Source organism: Phyllopteryx taeniolatus, chromosome 1 (assembly GCF_024500385.1).
Source record: "Phyllopteryx taeniolatus isolate TA_2022b chromosome 1, UOR_Ptae_1.2, whole genome shotgun sequence".
NCBI classification, from domain to species: Eukaryota; Metazoa; Chordata; class Actinopteri; order Syngnathiformes; family Syngnathidae; genus Phyllopteryx; species Phyllopteryx taeniolatus.
This window is the reverse complement of record NC_084502.1, coordinates 30651601-30669930: the sequence shown is the minus strand read 5'-3', so window position 1 is coordinate 30669930 and position 18330 is coordinate 30651601. Positions and strand designations below refer to the sequence as shown.

The 18330-nt window shown below is 40.5% G+C and overlaps 1 protein-coding gene across 1 annotated transcript in view; it reads right to left on the bottom strand.

Moving 5' to 3' along the window:
* Positions 1-18330, bottom strand: part of slc6a17 (solute carrier family 6 member 17) — a 47910-nt gene that overhangs the window by 8590 nt on the left and 20990 nt on the right. The window contains 8 exon segments of the mRNA XM_061788433.1: positions 478-640; positions 2169-2328; positions 2403-2595; positions 4633-4825; positions 5077-5318; positions 7929-8039; positions 12774-12955; positions 14308-14434. Of these exon segments, the coding sequence (XP_061644417.1) occupies positions 478-640; positions 2169-2328; positions 2403-2595; positions 4633-4825; positions 5077-5318; positions 7929-8039; positions 12774-12955; positions 14308-14434 (1371 nt within the window).

Sequence of the window (18330 nt, the reverse complement as noted above, 5' to 3'; positions counted from 1 at the left end):
CTTAAAAAAAAATGTGAATTATTCCAACGGAACATGTGGTTTAGGAGGATAATACAAGGTAGAGTCCAAATTTGTAGTATCTTGTACAGTACTGACTCTATTACTTAAATTAGTAGTGCCATCGGAGAATGTGAGGAATGTGTGACATCATGGGTCATTTGTGGTCTATGAGCAATTATAAATAAATATTTTTAGGGTGTGTCTAATATTTGCAAATTTTCACTCTTTGCGGCAGATCTTGATCATTAAATAGCGAGGGTTGACAATAATTTATGTTAGCATTAGCTTTGTAAAACACATACAGTATTTGTTTATGTACTTGCTATTGAATTATGTTACTCATATTGTACTGAGCAACCACGCCCCCTTCCTGTGTCTTAGTGAGTTCCATTTCCTGTTCTATGGATCTCATTACCTTGGTACCTTTCTTTGGGCAACTGTCTTTGTAAAATTCAAGCACACACAAGCTGCACCCACCTCGGCTTCCACCCACGCGTTGTACCCTGCAGGGCTTATGGCCATCTCAATGACGGTGGCCATGATGAGCAGCACCAGCACGGCCGGCGAAACATACCGCCACATGTAATAATAGAAGGAGTATGGCCGGAAGCCCAGCATGTCCTCCAGGTCCTGCATAAACCTGTGAGGAGAATAAGAAGCAGTAGTCAGGAAAGTTGTAGACACAGCAACAAAGTCACTAACGGGAAGTTGTAAAGAGAGCAATAAAGTAACTGACGGCAAGTTGTAGACAGAGCAACAAAGTCAATAACAAGAAGTTGTAGACAGCATGCTGGTGTTAGTCTGGTATTGGCTGCCACCTGACTGGTTCATCCATGATTGTTGTCTGATTCGGCCCACCAATCAGGATGGATGATTGGTTGGAGCACCAATCAGCTGCACTCCTTATTCACCACTTTGAGGTTGTTTGGAATTGTATAAAAAGACAATACAATCAGTCCTCGTAAAAGTAAACCACGCGGGATTTCCTTTGTTCTTTCCCAATATTGTGTTTAGTTTACTTTACCCAAAGGCGTTGTGCTATTTTTGTTATAGTGTTTATAGAGTTAATCTCTATTTTGATTGTACAGTGGTACCTTTCTGGACAAGTTTAATTTGTTCTGTGATCTAGGTCGTAACACAATTTATTCCTATATTAAATTAATTTTCACCATTGAAATGAATTGAAATGACAATTCGTTTCCGTCCCCTGAAAATCAGAAACAAAAATAGCACTGTATTGTATAAGAACATAATAAAAGAGAATGTGAAGAAACTATCACTAAAAGGTATTTGTGCACTGAACTGCAGCTACAACTACTGCAAATAAATATTTTTTACTCAAGTGGCGACGTATCTGAAGTTCGCTCATAACTCAAAAATTGGCTCATAACACGGGGAAAAAAAACAAGCGACAGCTTCGGCTACTCGTACGTCAACGTACCACTGTATTTCATTGGTTTTGGTATCGTTAATTACTTTACTTACTAGTTGACTACTTAATGACGACTTGTAATTACAGCCAACTACGGTCTCACAACGGAGAGCAAATACTTTGTTATTGTACTTAAATGTTGTTATTTTACTTAAGCTGAGGTGCCACGATGAGCGACAGGTTAGCACATCTGCCTCGCAGAGCTGAGGACCGGGGTTCATATCCCGGCCCCGCCTGTGTGGAGTTAGCATGTTCTGCGTGGGTTTTCTCCAGGTATTCTGGTTTCATCCCAAAAACATGCGTGGTAGATTGATTGAAGACTCTAAATTGCCCATAGGTGTGAATGTGAGTGCGAATGGTTGTTTGTTTATATGTGCCCTGTGATTGGCTGGTGACCAGTTCAGGGTGTACCCCGCCTCTAGCCCGAAGATAGCTGGGATAGCCTCTAGCACACTCGCGACCCCAGTGAGGATAAGCGGTACAGAAAATGGATGGATGGATGGATACTTAAGTAGAATTTTTCCATAGCTGTACTTTATTTATATTTCTGGCAACCACTACATCTCCAAAATAAAATGTAAACTTTTACTCTATTCCATTTCCCCTAAGCACTTTATTACTCGTTACTACAAAATAAAATCCCCAAAACTATCCATTGACACTACCAAAGTTGAGATACTAGTATCCCTTTCAGCTACATTATACAAGACTGATGGACTGCTATTTAGGTAGGTACCTTTTGGTGCCGTATATCCAGGCCACGGAGATGTTCTCCAGAATCACCACCACCGTGAGCGGCAAGCCCGCAGAGTAGTCATCAAACATGGTGACGAAGTAATTCCCTGAGCGCTGCACAAACAGCAGACCCAACAGGAAGGCAATGATACAGCAAACCACTGAAGGACACAAGAGTGCGATCAGAACTTTAACCAACTTCAAGTTGTGGAAGAGATAAGAAGAAAAACCTCACCGCACAGGATTTCTTTGCGTATCTTGAAGGCGTCGAGGATGGGCGTGGTGATGCCCGTCATGGTCCCGATCATGCTTCCTAGGCCCAAATTAATGAGCATGAAGAAGAACATGACCGACCAGAAGGGACTGGCTGGGAAGTGCGTCATGGCTTCTGTGAAGGCGATGAAGGCCAGACCGGTTCCCTGCACGGCCTGCAGGATGCAAAAATGTTGCAAATAGTAATGTCCTTATTAATTGGGACCACTGTCACTTCGACTACTTCTACTATATATTTTAGAGGTGCAACAATTAATCGATTAATCGACAACTATTTTGATAATCGATGAATCGTTTAGAGACCTGTTTTAATTTAAAATTGTCAAAATCCTTATAATTTCAGCCTCTCAACAGTAAATATTCTCTAATTTCATTTGTAAACATCTGCTTTTACTTTGGAAATCAATGATCAACATTTTTGCTTATTTTCTGACATGTTACTGACCAAACGAGTAACTGAATGTTATGTTGTCAGTTTATGTTTGTGCATTTTCTGCACTGTCAATTTGAAATAATGTCCTGTTTTTGAATAAAAGGGTGTAAATTAAAATGTGTTTTCTATCCGATTCATCGATTAGTTGAAAAAAATAATTAACAGATTAATCGATTATTAAAATTATCTTTAGTTGCAGCCCTAATATATTTATTTTCAATGACTTTGTTCATGCCAGTATAATAGAAACAGGGCCAACGCCAAATAAGCTTTTGCTACTATATTATCCTAGGAAGTATGGCAGTCAAAACTGTGAAGGAAAAAGTGAGTAAAAGTCTAATTGAATCAGTAGTCTTATAGTAGTAGTATTTATAAGAAGCCAAGCCACTTAGCCAGGCTGTTACAGCGTTTTGCTTCCTCATTTGAGTGTAAACGCACCCCATTGGACGCGTAACTCGTGTGTACGTGTGTACGTCTAAAGAAAGACACGGATTGGCTGACTGGCCTGTTTGACCGCAGCGCTGAGAGGAGTGCGTTAGCATTGCAACTTGCTACGGCGTGCTACTACTACGTCAGAGCGTCGCTTCACAATCGCCTGGGCGAGATAGAGGCGCCTTGTTGGTCACGCCGGCCTCTGTCCCAGCAAATGCAGAACCACGGGCTGGGATTGGTTGCCGTGGACCTCCACTTTGCCAAGCCAGCGACCTGGCTCACGGCAGCTGCCACTGGGAAACCCTGTGAGTCGGATCTCCCCATGTCACCACCGATGCCCCCCTCCTCCGCTGAATTGTTGAAACATATTGTAACAGTATCATCACTCTTTAGTGGTGTACTAGTGAGTCGAAAGTCACATGTGAATGAACATCACACAGAGAGGGAATAACGATTCTAACTCCCGGTAAAACATACATGTATACCTAGGCAAATTACTGATGAAATAATGAAATAATAAAATAAATCCACTCCATATGCCAATACATCGCTGTTAGTCGTCAGAATTTTATATTGCTAGAATATAGCAGCAATTTCTATTCTTATAACTAAAAAAAATGACAATAAATCCTGTTAAATTAGTGAATAGACAATTTTGTTATTGTGAGCCTAGCATGATTATTGCTGCAGCAATAATAGCATTTGGGAGGTACTGTATACAAATGTAAACATAGGATGGACGGGGACAGAGGAGCACGGTAATATATGATGTGAAGATGTCTTTTTCTCAAAGAACTGTGGGGAAATGCACAGAAACTACTAATACCTATTGATAAGGACTCAGTGAGCAAGAAGAAGCGAGGTTTTTCAGTATTACTGTTTTCACCTCTTCTTCCCACCTGTACCGTCAACCTTCCTGCAATACCAGGAGCTTTGCCACGATACCAGAATAATTATCGTACCGTGAGATTAATACCATGATAACGCAGAATCGTGACATATAGCAAACACTTGAGCGCACTGAACTGAACAGGGTGAGCTCAAGTTTGCCACAGGCAAGCAAAGATTTTAGGGCACTTGCCCACCTGCAAGCTGCTGAATTGCAGTTATCAAAAAGGCCAAATTTACACTTGTCGATATGTGCCCTGACATTGACTTGTGACTAGTCTATTGAGTGTCTATATTGTTTGTCTATTATTATTACAATTGTTAATTGTATTTTCGATATGTGCATTGAATCTCTTGCCTAAAGTCAGCTAGGATAGACTCTCGTTCACCCGTGACCCAAATGAGGAAAACTGCTGCATAAAAAGAAAGCGTCACGTACCTTGTTGAGTTCGTCCTCCAGCACACAAGGATCGAGGCCCAGCTGGGCAAAGTTGTCCTCCTTGACCGTCTTAATGACGCCGTACATTTCCGCATAGTCTTGCGTGGTCAGATGCGAGAAGTTGATGTGAGGAGGGATAAGTTCTTTGCTCAGCACGCTGGTGTTGAGGTATACCAGGATCTTCTCCGCATTCCTGCACACAGGGAATACAAAAGCGTATGAACACAAAAAGTTGCCGTTTTTTTGTGTGTGTCACTGCAGGTGTCAAACTGTGGAACATCAAATGAGTGAGGAATAACAATGTCCAAACATAAACCAAAATGAATGTTTAAAAATATGTGGCACACAAGGTATGGGTATGCACTGCATGCTCAAAATAAAGGTTCTAACTAAAAATAAGAACAACAATTCAGAGCGGCGTATGCGACAATATACAGTACTCACTCCACGACACACTTCTCGTTCATGATGTTGGCCTTGAAGCCCAGGACGGCAAACACCACCAGCGTGGCCAGTATGGACGTGACGAAGTTGATGAGGGAAACGAGTGTGGCGTCGAAGTGGCAGTTGTTGTCCCGCTTGTTGTAGCTGGAGAAAGCGATGACGCCGCCGAAGCCAAGGCCCAGCGCAAAGAAGACCTGCGTGGCCGCCTCTCGCCACAACTGCGGCTCCAGCATCTTCTCCAGCTGAAGCCGACCATAACATGGCAGATTTGTCATATCTTTTCACAACATTCCACCTCCACATCACTTCATCACAAAATATATGAAACACTCAACAAAATTTGGAGTGCAGTGAGTATCTGGAGAAAACCCACTTGAGTGCAGGGCGAGCATGCAAACTATACACAGGAAGGCGAGAGCCTCAGAACTGTGCGGTAATCACTCGAGCACTGCGCTGCCTGAAGGTTACATATGGTGTAAAAAGTTAAAATAAAAATGTACGCCCATGAAGTATGGAGAAAAAAACTAAAAGTGAATCTTGACTTATCTGACTCTTTCTGAAAACCTGGCTGTCAAAGAGCCACATGAGAACCGCACTCACACTCGTTTATCAGCCTATGATGTCATCAGCTAGGCTGGCCAAAGCAGTCATATCTAAGTCAAAAGGTAAGCAGAGCTGCAGTGTTAACACAGATTCCAGTTAGCTCAGCGCCTAGCAGCATTAGGTTCCGATAATAATGTTCTCATAATGTTCAGCTAAGTTGTCGACAGGGGCGTGGGGGTGTTTTGTGTTTGGTGATGTCATACATAGAGGATGGTAGAGGATTGTACTCACTTTAGAATAATATGACTCCGGTAAAAGTAAGAAGTAGTCCTTCAAATAATTATTCAGTTTGAGTATTCAGTGAAATAAATACTCAACTACTGAGTAACTGGCGAATAACTTCTGCTTTATTTCTTTTAATCAAAGGCATGAACATTACGCAAAAATATGAAATGCGAAATTGGAGAAATTTTCATTTGATTTCAGAAATTTTAATGAACTTTCTTGGTTTCTACTCGCGAAAAGGCACAATCGGCTCACCAGGCAGAGATCATAGTCAGAGTCATTCTTTTCTCTGTTGTTTTTACCAGGTTTCGTACAAAAATGGTCACTTTATTGTGATTGTGTGTGGTTATGTGACTGCCTGGCTCTGTTTGATTGGTCAACTGTAGGCAAAGGTGACTAGGAGTTCCTTTGGATTGGTGCAAGAGAGTCACGTGACAGCGCCCAAGGCGGAAGTCTCTCTGACGGGTTAGATGACCAAAACGAATAGATTGCGCAATTTAATTTAATAAAAATAAAACTAGTGAGAGGAAAGTAACGAGTAAAAAGTACTGTTTTTTTTCTTAACAAAATACTCAAATAAAAGTAAAATGTTGCATAAAACTACTCGGACAACTACAATCTATCCAAAAAGTCACCCAAGTAATCGTACTGGACTAAATGTAGCACATTACCACTCACCTCTGGCACCACACCACAAAAAATGTATGTGGGGCGGGATGACGACTGGTGCATTGCATGACACAGATACACCCCTAAAACAAGCCAATTTCACCATGGCAAGTAATATGCTGTGGTATTTCGACCAAATATAACATCGACATTAAAATGGAGGTTCGTTTTTTACATGTGCAAAATAACAGGAGTCTCATTCCTTTTGCTTTACCGAGACCAGCTGCCTCATTCTCATAAGAACTCACATTTACCTAGTCCAGTGGTCGGCAACCTTAAATACCCTTGAGACAAGAGAAAACACGGGAGCCACAAAACCCGTTTGACATCTAAAATGAAGACTGTTTTTCTTTTCCTTTAAAAAAATATATATATATATTTCTGCATGCAACAAAAATATTTGCAACTATGGGGAAAAAAGACACTGGGTTGAAGTTTACTTTCAAATACAATACTAAATGTTTAAATGAGTCCTCCTAGTATTTTTGAAATAAAAACCAGAACAAACCCAAAGTACAGTTTTATCACTTGTACTGCAGTGTGAACCTAAAGTGCACAGCAACTGCACATTAGGGCTTTAAAATGCATGGAAATATATACATAGACACCGCCTTGAGTGGGGTGGCTCTCTCCGTGCGATATGGCAGTGCGTCCGCCATATTGGATGTGGCCATCGTATTAGCCACAAAATCTGCAAATGATATGGTGTTAGAATGGCCGAATACAATCTAAAGTAATGGTTCAGTCTTAATCCCACGGGTTGTAGCTTTGAGTGTAAAACAGTAGATACAGCTCCAAGCAGCAAATGAATGAGGCATCTTACAGATCGCTTCACTTTGCCACATCCAATATGGCTGCGATGTCAACGTACGACTCAGCACTCAAGGCGGGCTCTATATATATGTGCTGTACTGTGAATGCTATCTGTTCTTGCCGGCATTTTCTCCCAGTGCCTGCGTGGGTTTTCTCCGGGCACTCCGGTTTCCTCCCACATCCCAAAAACATGCATGAATTGGAGACTCTAAATTGCCCGTAGGTGTGAATGTGAGTGCGAATGGTTGTTTGTTTGTATGTGCCCTGCGATTGGCTGGCAACCAGTTTAGGGTGTACCCCGCCTCCTGCCCGATGATAGCTGGGATAGGCTCCAGCACGCCCGCGACCCTAGTGAGGAGAAGCGGCTCAGAAAATGGATGGATGGATAGATTAACTGCTCATGATTTAATTTCCAAAGCCACTGGGAGAGCCACATGTTGCTCTGGAGCCACGACTCGCTGACCCCTGACCTGGTCAATTGAATGACTTGCCTCCTGCACTGCAATGCCGTCACTTTGACTGGCCCACAGTTGGCCTCTCACCTTGGGGGTGAACATGTGCATGATGCCGTCCACCGCGCCCCTCAGCAGCAAACCTCTCACCAGGAAGCAGAAGAGGACCACATACGGGAACAGAGAGCTGAAGTACATCACCTGAAGGAGACACGGAGGACATCGTGCATGCCATTGCCATGGACACGCAAGGCTCACAAACGCAAACACTCACACATAGACACACACACACGTTGACTGAATGGTGTCATTGCCCACTCCGTTCTTCGATCCCGTACAATGAGCAATTACATTATCAAAAGTCCTGTATTATTATGTTCTATCTTTTTGTATTTGTTGCAAATCTTCTACACAAAGTACCACCTCAAATAATACTTGGCTCTCGAAGCAGCACCATAATAACCAACTTTAGAAAACAATAGTAGGAGGCTGAAGTGGTCATCAAAAATGAGGAAAAGGTTTTATTCTTAAAAAGAACATTTATTATTATTTTTTATTATTAGTTACTTTACATCAAGCACAGTTTGAACATTAATACTGCTGATGTAGGGAACTATGAAAATGTAAGAAACTAAGTAAATAATGATTTAATCAAAATGTTTTGCACTTAAAATTTGACAAAAATTGTACCTAAGTAAATGTTTGCAAACAAACATTCCTAAAAAATTAAATGCACATGTACTGTACTAAAAAGTTAAATACAACTGAACTGTACCGAACAAATGTTCCGTAGTAGATTTAAAAAAAAAAAATGTTTAAGCCACTGTAACATGCACAGTTTAGTTAAGTCAGTGATTTTTTCCACCCACTTACAACTAGAGAAAGCAACATTCATTTTTTCATTCATTTACCTTAAAAAATATAATTGATTTGTTTTAAACGTGATGGTGTCAAAAATATTACTAAAATAAACATTTCCTAATTATTCTTAATTTTATTTATTTAATTACTTTATAAAAAATAATATTACTTTATTAGCAATAACTTTTTGGTAGTAAAATTAAAAATGATACATTTTTAATTCAAAGAATTGGTTAATTATGTATAATTAATTTAATAATACATTAATGAAAAGAGCATAAAGTATTATTTTCTTTTTAAAATAAAACTATTTTACATATCTAACATGAACATTTTAACTTTTTATCACCTCATCTACAAATGAACTGGCCCATCTGCTGTCCTGATGATGATGATTAGATGATGTTCTTTAAAAAGTCATTATGATGGGTCTCACTGGATGCTCCACTGAGGCAAATGACTCGCTCTCCGGATGAACATGACCACACATCACATTTTCCATCTATGTCATCATCATCCATTTGCTTGATTTCATTTTGGTTAAATATTAATACACATACACAATAACCCATCAACTGATCGATAACAGTTGTGTGTGATTAATTCATGTCATACAACCAACAAACAGAAGCAGGAGTTCAGAACATTCAGAACAAGATCCTCCTATCCCTTTATACATATATTTGTATTATTTATTTTTTATATTACTTTAAATTCTTGTCAGCTGGCTCAAGATTGGGAATAAAAAGATTAATTAACGTAAAATTTGCTCATTCCAATGAGAAATAGTAAAACGTTGAGAGCTCAATGTAATGTCAAGCTCTAAAAGCGATTTTGTTTTGTTTTGCTTTTTTGCAGGAAAACATAACGGAAACTCATGACTAAGTTACCCGATTTAGAAACCTGATTTCAACATGGCACTTAATCTAGACAGAATTTTGCATTCAAATAATAATTCCTTTGCAAAACTGTGCAATGGCGAGAGCTAACTGAAATTCAAAGAGTCCACATTAAAGCATTGCATGTTTTTTGGGGGGGGGTTTTAAGGGGGGGTTGCAAAAAATATGAGAGAAAGCATTACATAAAATACTACGAAAACACTTTATTCTTAATTCAAATTTGGAGAAAAAAAAAAGTAAAAAGCATTTCAAAAACATCATTCCTGTGAAAAAATGTTGAGAGCTCCCTGAAATTTACAGAGTCCGCATTAAAGGACTGCATGTTTTGTTCTGTTTTGGGGGGGTTGTGCGAAAAATAGGAAAGAAAGCACGACATAAACATACCACTAAAACACTTTATTTGTAATTCAAATTTGAAGTAAGTAAAAAGTGTTTCAAAAATATAATTCCTGTGAAAAATTGTAAATGTTGAGAGCTCCTTGAAACTGAAAGAGTCTGTATTAAAGCACTGCATGTTTTTTTTTTGGGGGGGGGGGGGGGGGTGAAAATACAGGTACATGATGGGAAACCATGACTGAAACACAAGACTGAGGTACCTGATTTAGACATCCAACTTAAACAGGCCACATAATCCATATATATGTATTTTTGAAAGGTGTTAAACAATTATTCTTCTACAAAAGTGTGAAATTGTGATATTCTTCTTTTAATTATGACTTGTCCCGTTTGGGGGTGCCACAGCGTGTTATCCTACTACATGTCAGCCTATCTCATCCATGCACATATATTTTGTCTTACTTCAGCTAATCTTCATTACGCACCTTTCCGGTGCATGCCTCCACCTTTCTAACTGTTCCTTCACCTGCTCCCTGCTTTCACTGCAGATCACAATGTCATCTGCGAACATCATGGTCCACGGGGATTCCAGTCTAACCTCATCTCTCAGCCTCTCCATCACCACTGCAAACAGGAAGGGGCTCAGGGCTGTTCCCTGATGCATTCCCACCTCCCCCTTAAACTCCTCTGTCATACCTACAGCACACCTCACCGTTGTTCTGCTGCCCTTATACATGTCCTGTATTATTCTAACATACTGTACTTCTCTCCCACTCCAGTCTTCCAAATGAACTACCACAGTTCCTCTCTGGGTACTCTGTCATTGGCTTTCTCTAGAGCTACAAAGACACAATTTACCTCCTTCTGACCTTGTCTGTACTTTTCCATCAACACTCTTAAGTTAAATATAATGCATCTGTGGTACTCTTTCTAGGCGTGAAACCATACTGTTGCTTGCAAATACTCACATCGGTCCTGAGTCTAGCCTCTACTACTCTTTCCCATAACTTCATTGTGTGGCTTATCAACTTTAACCCTCTATAGTTCCCACAGCTCTGCACATCACCCTTGTTCTTAAAAATGGGCACCAGCACACTTTTCATCCATTCCTCAGGCATCTTCTCACCCGCTAGAATTCTGTTGAACAAGCTGGTCAAAAACTCCACAGCCACCGCTCCTAGATCCTTCCAAACCTCCACAAGAATGTCATCAGGTCCAACTGCCTTTCGATTTTTCATCCTCTTTAATGCCTTTCTCACTTCCCCCTTACTAATCATTGCCACTTCCTGGTCCACCACACTTGCCTCTTCTACTCTTCCTTCTCTCTCATTTTCCTCATTCATCAACTCCTCAAAGTATTGTTTCCATCTATCCAGCACACCACTGGCACCAGTCAACACATTTCCATCTTTATCCTTAATCACTCTAACCTGGTGCACATCCTTCCCATCTCTATCCCTCTGTCTGGTCAACCTGTATAGATCTTTTTCTCCTTCTTTAGTGTCCAACCTGGCATACAGCTCATCATATGCCTCTTGTTTGGCCTTTGCCACCTCTACCTTTGTCCTACGTTGCATCTCCATGTCCTACCAGAAGATACACCAAGTACTCTCCTGCCTGTCTCTCTGTTCACATTGGCTGTAGTGGTCCAGTCTTCTGGAAGCTCCTCCTTTCCACCGAGAGCCGGTCTCACCTCTTCTCAAAAAGCCGCACAACACTCTTCCTTTCTCAGCTTCCACCACATGGTTCTCTGCTCTGCCTTTGTCTTCTTAATCTTCCTCCTCATCACGAGAGTCATCTTACACACCACCATCCTATACTGTTCTAGCCACACTCTCCCCTACCACTACCTTACAGTCAGTAACCTCCTTCAGATTATATCATCTGCACAAGATGTAATCCACCTTCTCTGCTCTTGTAGGTCACCCTATGTTCCTGCTTCCACCATCTGTCCCTCCAAGTTCCTTTCCTGGATGCCGAACTGACCCATCACTTCTTCGTCTCCCCTGTTTCCTTCACCAACATGTCCATTACAATCTACACCAATCACAACTCTCTCTCTGTCTGGGATGCTCAGAACTACTTCGTCTAGCTCCTTCCAGAATTTCTCTTTCACCTCCTGTGGGGCACAACCACTAATCACATTATACATTATACAAGTTTCAGCCTCATCACTCGATCTGATACTCTTTTCACCTCCAAGAGATTCTTAGCTAACTCTTTCTTTAAAATAACCCCTACTCCATTTCTCTTCTCATCTACACCATGGTAAAATAATTTCAGCCCTGCCCTTAAACCTCTAGCCTTACTGCCGTTCCACCTGCTCTCCTGGAAAACAATATAGCGACCTTTCTCCTAATCATCATGTCAACCAACTTCCGAGCTTTTCCTGTCAGTCCCAACATTTAAAGTCCCCACATTCAGTTCTAGGCGCATTGCTTTCCTCTTCTCTTTCTGCCCAAGAACCTGCTTTCTACTTCTCCATCATCAACAAACAGTAGCTGAATTTCCACCGGCAACCTGTAGGTTCATGGCGCCAATGGCGGACATTATTAACCCGGGCCACGACTGATCCGGTATGGAAATCGTTGGATGAATGCTTATATTTGTTTGGAAAAGTGTATCTTTGGAATTTTGTCAGAAATGAATTCAACTCATTCATTCATTCGTTTATTCAAAACACCCCTTTTAAACACCTATCTTAGAGACCCGACATAAATACCCCACTTAATCCAAATATATATATTTTTAAGGTGTGCCCTTTGAGCCACTCAACAGTCAGAAGAAAGTCATTTCTGGAAAAGACAGTAAGAACAAAGAATGGTGAGTAGTACCACACCTTCCCAGAGGACTGGATGCCCTTGATGACAGCCAAGCACACCAAGATCCAAGCCACCAGCAGGGAGAGAGTCATCTTCCAGTTGAGGCCGCCTGTGTCTTCGATGGTACTGGTGATGTTGAGCGTCTGACGGTACCAAAAGTAAGTTGTGGCCGAACTCTTCTCGCACTCCGGCTCTATGACTGCAACGACCAAACAAACGTGGCTGTGGGAACTACAGAGTTGCGTCTCTGTGCACCTGTTTTGCTCACATTGGAGTTAAAAGTCTGTTACCAAAGGTATATGTGCATCTCAACACTTGTTGCCTATTTCTTTACAGTTAAAAGTCACGTTACCAAGGGACTTGTGCGTCTTTTTGCGCCTGTGTCTCTCAAAAGTTTGAGGTCAATTGTGTTTATATGTGCGCCTGTGTCTATGTGTTTATGTTAAAAGTCACATTAAAAAAGAAGTTGCATGTCTCTATGCACCTGTGACTCTTTATTGTTTAAAGTCACTTCTGTCTATATGTGCACCAGTATCTTTGTTTTTAAAGTTTGAGGTCATGTTACCAAGAGAGTTATGTGTCAATATGTGCCTGTGTCTCTTTCCTTATTATTTAAGGACACCTATATCTATATGTGCACCTGTGTCTCTTTTAGAGGTTTGAAGTCATGACACCAAGGGAGTTGGGTATCTGCATGCTTCTGTGTCTCTTTTATGTTTAAAGTCAGTTGGGTCTATATGATTGTTTGTGTCTCTTACTTTAATTTCAAAGTCATGTTACAGAGAGAGTTGTGCGTCTATTTGCACCTGTGTCTGTCTCTTTCTTTGATGTTAAGTCATACCATGAGGGAGTTATGCTTCTCTTTGCACCTTTTGTCTGCATGTGTCTCTTGTTTTTTTATGTTAAAATTTACACAACAAAGGGAGTTGTGCATCTGTATGTTTTAAAGTCACTTGTGTCTAAATGTGCACATCTGTCTTTGCTTTTGATGTTTGAATGTTACCAAGGAATTTGTGCACACATATGCACCTGTGTCTATTTCTTTAAAGTTCAAAATCTCTTATAATAAGTGAGTCGTGCATCTATCTATATATATATATATATATATATATATATATATATATATATATATATATATATATATATATATGAGGCTCCAGCATGCCCTCGACCCTAGTGAGGAGAAGCAGCTCAGAAAATGGATGGATGGATATACTACTATGTTTCTTTCATTAATGTTTAAAGTCAATTCTGTCTATGCATGCCTGCATCTTGGACTTTCATTTTTCAGCACTGATGAATTCATGCAAAGTTAAGAGAGCACATTGCTTTGCTGTTAGCATTAGTATTCCTAGTTTAATGTTTGTCCTTTTTAAAGTTTGTGGGAGGCATAAAACTATTTTTAAAATCCTTTCTATATGGTCTGTGTATACCGCAGATTTTGACGAGTGGTTCTGGAATATATTCCCCGCGATCAACAGGGGTTCACTATAAATGTCTATTCATGTTTTGAATGGATCAAAAGGCGTCTTTTTGGTCTGGTGCACTCACTGGCCTGGGTTCCGTTGATGTGGACCGGGCATTCGGCCCACGGGAGTGGGTACTGGAAGGACTGGAAGAAGTAGAAGATGCTCCATCCGATGATCACGTTGTAGTAGAGGCCCACGAAGCCGCAAACCTGCCGTAAAGAAGACAGCAGCTCGTTTGTGCCAAGGGCCACGAACAAACAAATGTGATCATGTGACTTCATTTCTTTATCTTGAGCCTTGTCTCCACTTAGCAAAAAATTGTTTGCAGACATTGAGAAAATTTGTGTTTGGTGGTGTTTGCCACAAAAAGTTCGCACAGGTTTGTTAATGTGGACGTGTTGCCAAACACCAGCAAACAGACTTGTTTTGAATTGTTTGGAGATATTAATTCTTTGAAACGTTTGCTGGAGTTTAGCAAACCACAGCCAATCAGAGAAGAGGTGGTGATCATGTGAGTCACTTGCTAGCCAAAATGGCAGCTTCCAAGGGCAAGGAAAGAAGTTGGGCATTTGAAGAAATACAAACATTAATTGAAGAACATGAGAACTCATCCTTGCCTTTACAACACAACAATGAAAGATTATAAGGACAAGGACAAGAAGGTGGCACCATTGATCCAGATAGCAAGTGTGCTTGGACCAGATTTTACAGGTAGGTACAAGTAGCCACAATGCACACATGCAATACACATGGTCAAATGTACTGCATGTATTGTGGCCGTAGCACTAGCCTGTGATAATAGTTCCTGCAGGTGACGGGTCAGCAAGGCCAATGACTGTGTACTGAAGGGCACAATGTTAAATGTACACGTTCACCATTGAAATGTAGACCCCCACACATGGTGAAGGGCTTTCTCTCTCCCGGTCCCCAAACTCAGGATGGTCATGTGCGTTCCATTTTTAGGGAAAGGGGGTGCATTTTGGGATGAAAATTAGGGTGAAAACTTTTATGAGATTTCCCTGAAAAACTGAAAAAGGTCCTTTCCATTGATGTTCTTAAACAATAACGACATTCAGAAACAATTATACATAATTTTGCTGCAGCTGCCCTGCTGATGTCTTTCTTGAATTTTGCCATTGTTTCCATGAATTCGGAGAGAAAATACATTGACATTCCCTACAATTGACCCAACCACACACACACACACACACACACACATGGAAATAAGCTATTGTAAATGCAGTGAAGATATACAAGTAAAAGTTGCATGTGTGAGAGCGGGAAGGTGTGTGTGTGTGCTTTATTAAATTTGTGTCATCAAACATGTCCTATTAAATTTTTATAGGGGATGGAGATGCTGAGCCCATGTCAGGTTAACGCTGAGTGCTAATGAATTATTGAGCTGTTTGCTCTCAGCAGTCCTGGCCGACTTGCTATTTATAGCTGCCCAATGACACGTGCCCCCCAGGCCCCACCCTGGTCAGATCTGTCTCCCTCCTGTCTGTCAGCCAGCATGGAGTCTCTTCATGATGGCCACAACCAAATAACCTCACACACCAAAAAAATGTTCTCACATGAACTTAAAAAGCTCATGCCAATACCTAAAAGTTCTTCTTACTTTTTATTTTTATTTATTCTTTTTTTTCTTCTTTCTTTCCTTATGAGACCTTTTTTTGTCTATGTGAGGTTGGGCTCCACAATATTGGAAAAATATGGCATTGCGATTTATTTTGTTTGTTTGTTTTTTAAACCTGCGATATACCGGGTGATTGAAAAGTAACTCCCTATTTTTAAGTACTTGTCATTTATTTCTGAACTATACTTCTTACAAGAAATTAACATGAGACGAAAGTGTATTGCATGGAGTTTTATTTAAAATTCTATATTGGCGTCAGCATTAGACACCAGTTTCTCAAGCTGCCTGGGAACCGCATTAACTGATTTCACAAGGAACTCTTGTGGGATGGAAGACAACTTCTCGTATTCGCTCTTCAGGTTCTTCCAAAGTCGTTGGTTTAGTAGAATAGACTTGCTCCTTTAATCATGGAACATACACAAAAATATTTAGAAAAATATTACAACATGAATAAATTATAAGTATTTTAAAATAGGGAGTTACTTTTCAATCACCCTGTATATTGCGATGTGAAATAAGACAAGGTCAGTGTTGGGAAAGTTCATTTTCTATGCAAACTAGTTCTAAGTTCAGTTGATCGTTCCTAAAATGAACTATTACCCTCAAAATACTGGTATTTCGTTTCCTCCATGTTGCCAGCCATTCAGTCCACACTAGTAGCCAGCTGCAGGTTTTACCCTACAATCTCAAAAACATGAGGAAACGTGTTGCTCAATGGTGTTTTTTAGAATGAGGAATTAAATCAAAAACAGGACTTTTGTCCTTAATGTGCAAACACAAACAGGCAACACAGTCTGACGGGAACGATGGAGAAACGATGGAGAAAAGCTTTGCAATCCTCACAGCTGTGGCTAAATATATTAGCGAAATCATGTAATCTACTCTATTCGTGCTGTAGCCCATCCCAGCTATCTCGGGCAAGAGGCGGGGAACACCCTGAACTGGTCAACAGCCAATCGCAGGGTACATTTAAACAAACAACCATTCGCACACACATTCATACCTACGGGCAATTGAGAGTCTTCGATTAACCTACTCTGCATGATTTTGGGGATGTGGGAGGAAACCGAAGTTCCCGAAGAAAACCCACACAAGCACGGGGAGAACATACAAACTCCACACAGGCGGGACCGGGATTTGAATCCTGGTCCTCAGAACTGTGAGGCAGACGCCCTAACCAGTCATCCACCGTGCCGCCCTCTTATATTACAGAACAAAAAAAAAATCCATATTATCACAGTGTGATTATACAGTTTTAACTAAAGCATTCTGATACAAATAATAATTGTCCTTGTAATCCATTTTAACAATTATGTACTGTATTACAAAAGAACACATTCACTCCCCTTTGCGTAGTGTCCCTTGTTATGACAAAATATACTCTATATTGTTTTATTATATTATCCCATAGTTTCTGTGTGATTTTTATTATTTCAATAGTATTTTGTTCTTGTGTTACTTTTTCAAATGTACCTAGTAGCTTAATTGTTTTTTCCTCCCTTCTCAGTGGCTCTACCAGCCTCCCTTTTCTCTCAAGGACAAGATACTATAACTGTGAATAGGCCTTTCTTCCTCGAATCCCACCCATTTTAGTTTAACTGTGCATTTGCTCTCCCGTGTTCTTCAGAGACGGGCAGAAGCGCGAAGGAACTGCAGGTTCCTCTCTTTGCAAAGATTTCATTAATATGACAAAAAACAAGATTGTTTCTTGATTTAATTCCAAAATACCCATTGCAGCAGACCCTGCTATGTGTGTACCTCAAACTAAATATTGTGCAGCCCTCATGTGAGGGTTTTTGTATGTAAGAGAGGCTTTGTGGTATGTGCGTGTTTATGTGTGCGATAGAGTGAGAGCGAGAGAGAGGTGTTTTGATGAGTGTGAGAGGTTTTTGGTGTGTGTGGCTTTTCTTGTGAGTGAGAATGTTTTGCTGTGTGAGAGGTGTATGTGTGGGGTTTTTTTTTGGGAGGGGGGGCAGTGAGAGGTTTTTAACCTATGAGTTTATTTTTTGCGTGAGGGAGAAGTTTTCTTGGTTGTGTGAGTGTGTACATGTTATTTTTTGGTGTGTCCAAACAAACCCCAAACAAACCCCAATCAAAAACATGTATTTAACTTTAATTTAATTTTCATTTCATTTTACCTTTGTTGAAACATATTTTTTGTCAATTTGTAGAAAAGGAATTATTGAAGGAAGGATGAATGGGCAAATGTGAATGGGCCGAGTCTTTCTTGACAAAAATCTGCTGCCATCTATGAGGATGATGAAAATGAAACGAGGGTGGACATTTCAGAATCAGAATCATCTTTATTTGCCAAGTATGTCCAAAAAAATTGTCTACGGTAGTTGGAGCCGCTCTAGTACGACAACAAGCAGTCAATTGGCAGAGAACACTTTTGTGACATAAAGACATTGACAAAAAGAAAAAAACAGTCACTGAGTAATAAAGGGTTGCTAGTTGTCTGGTAATGCT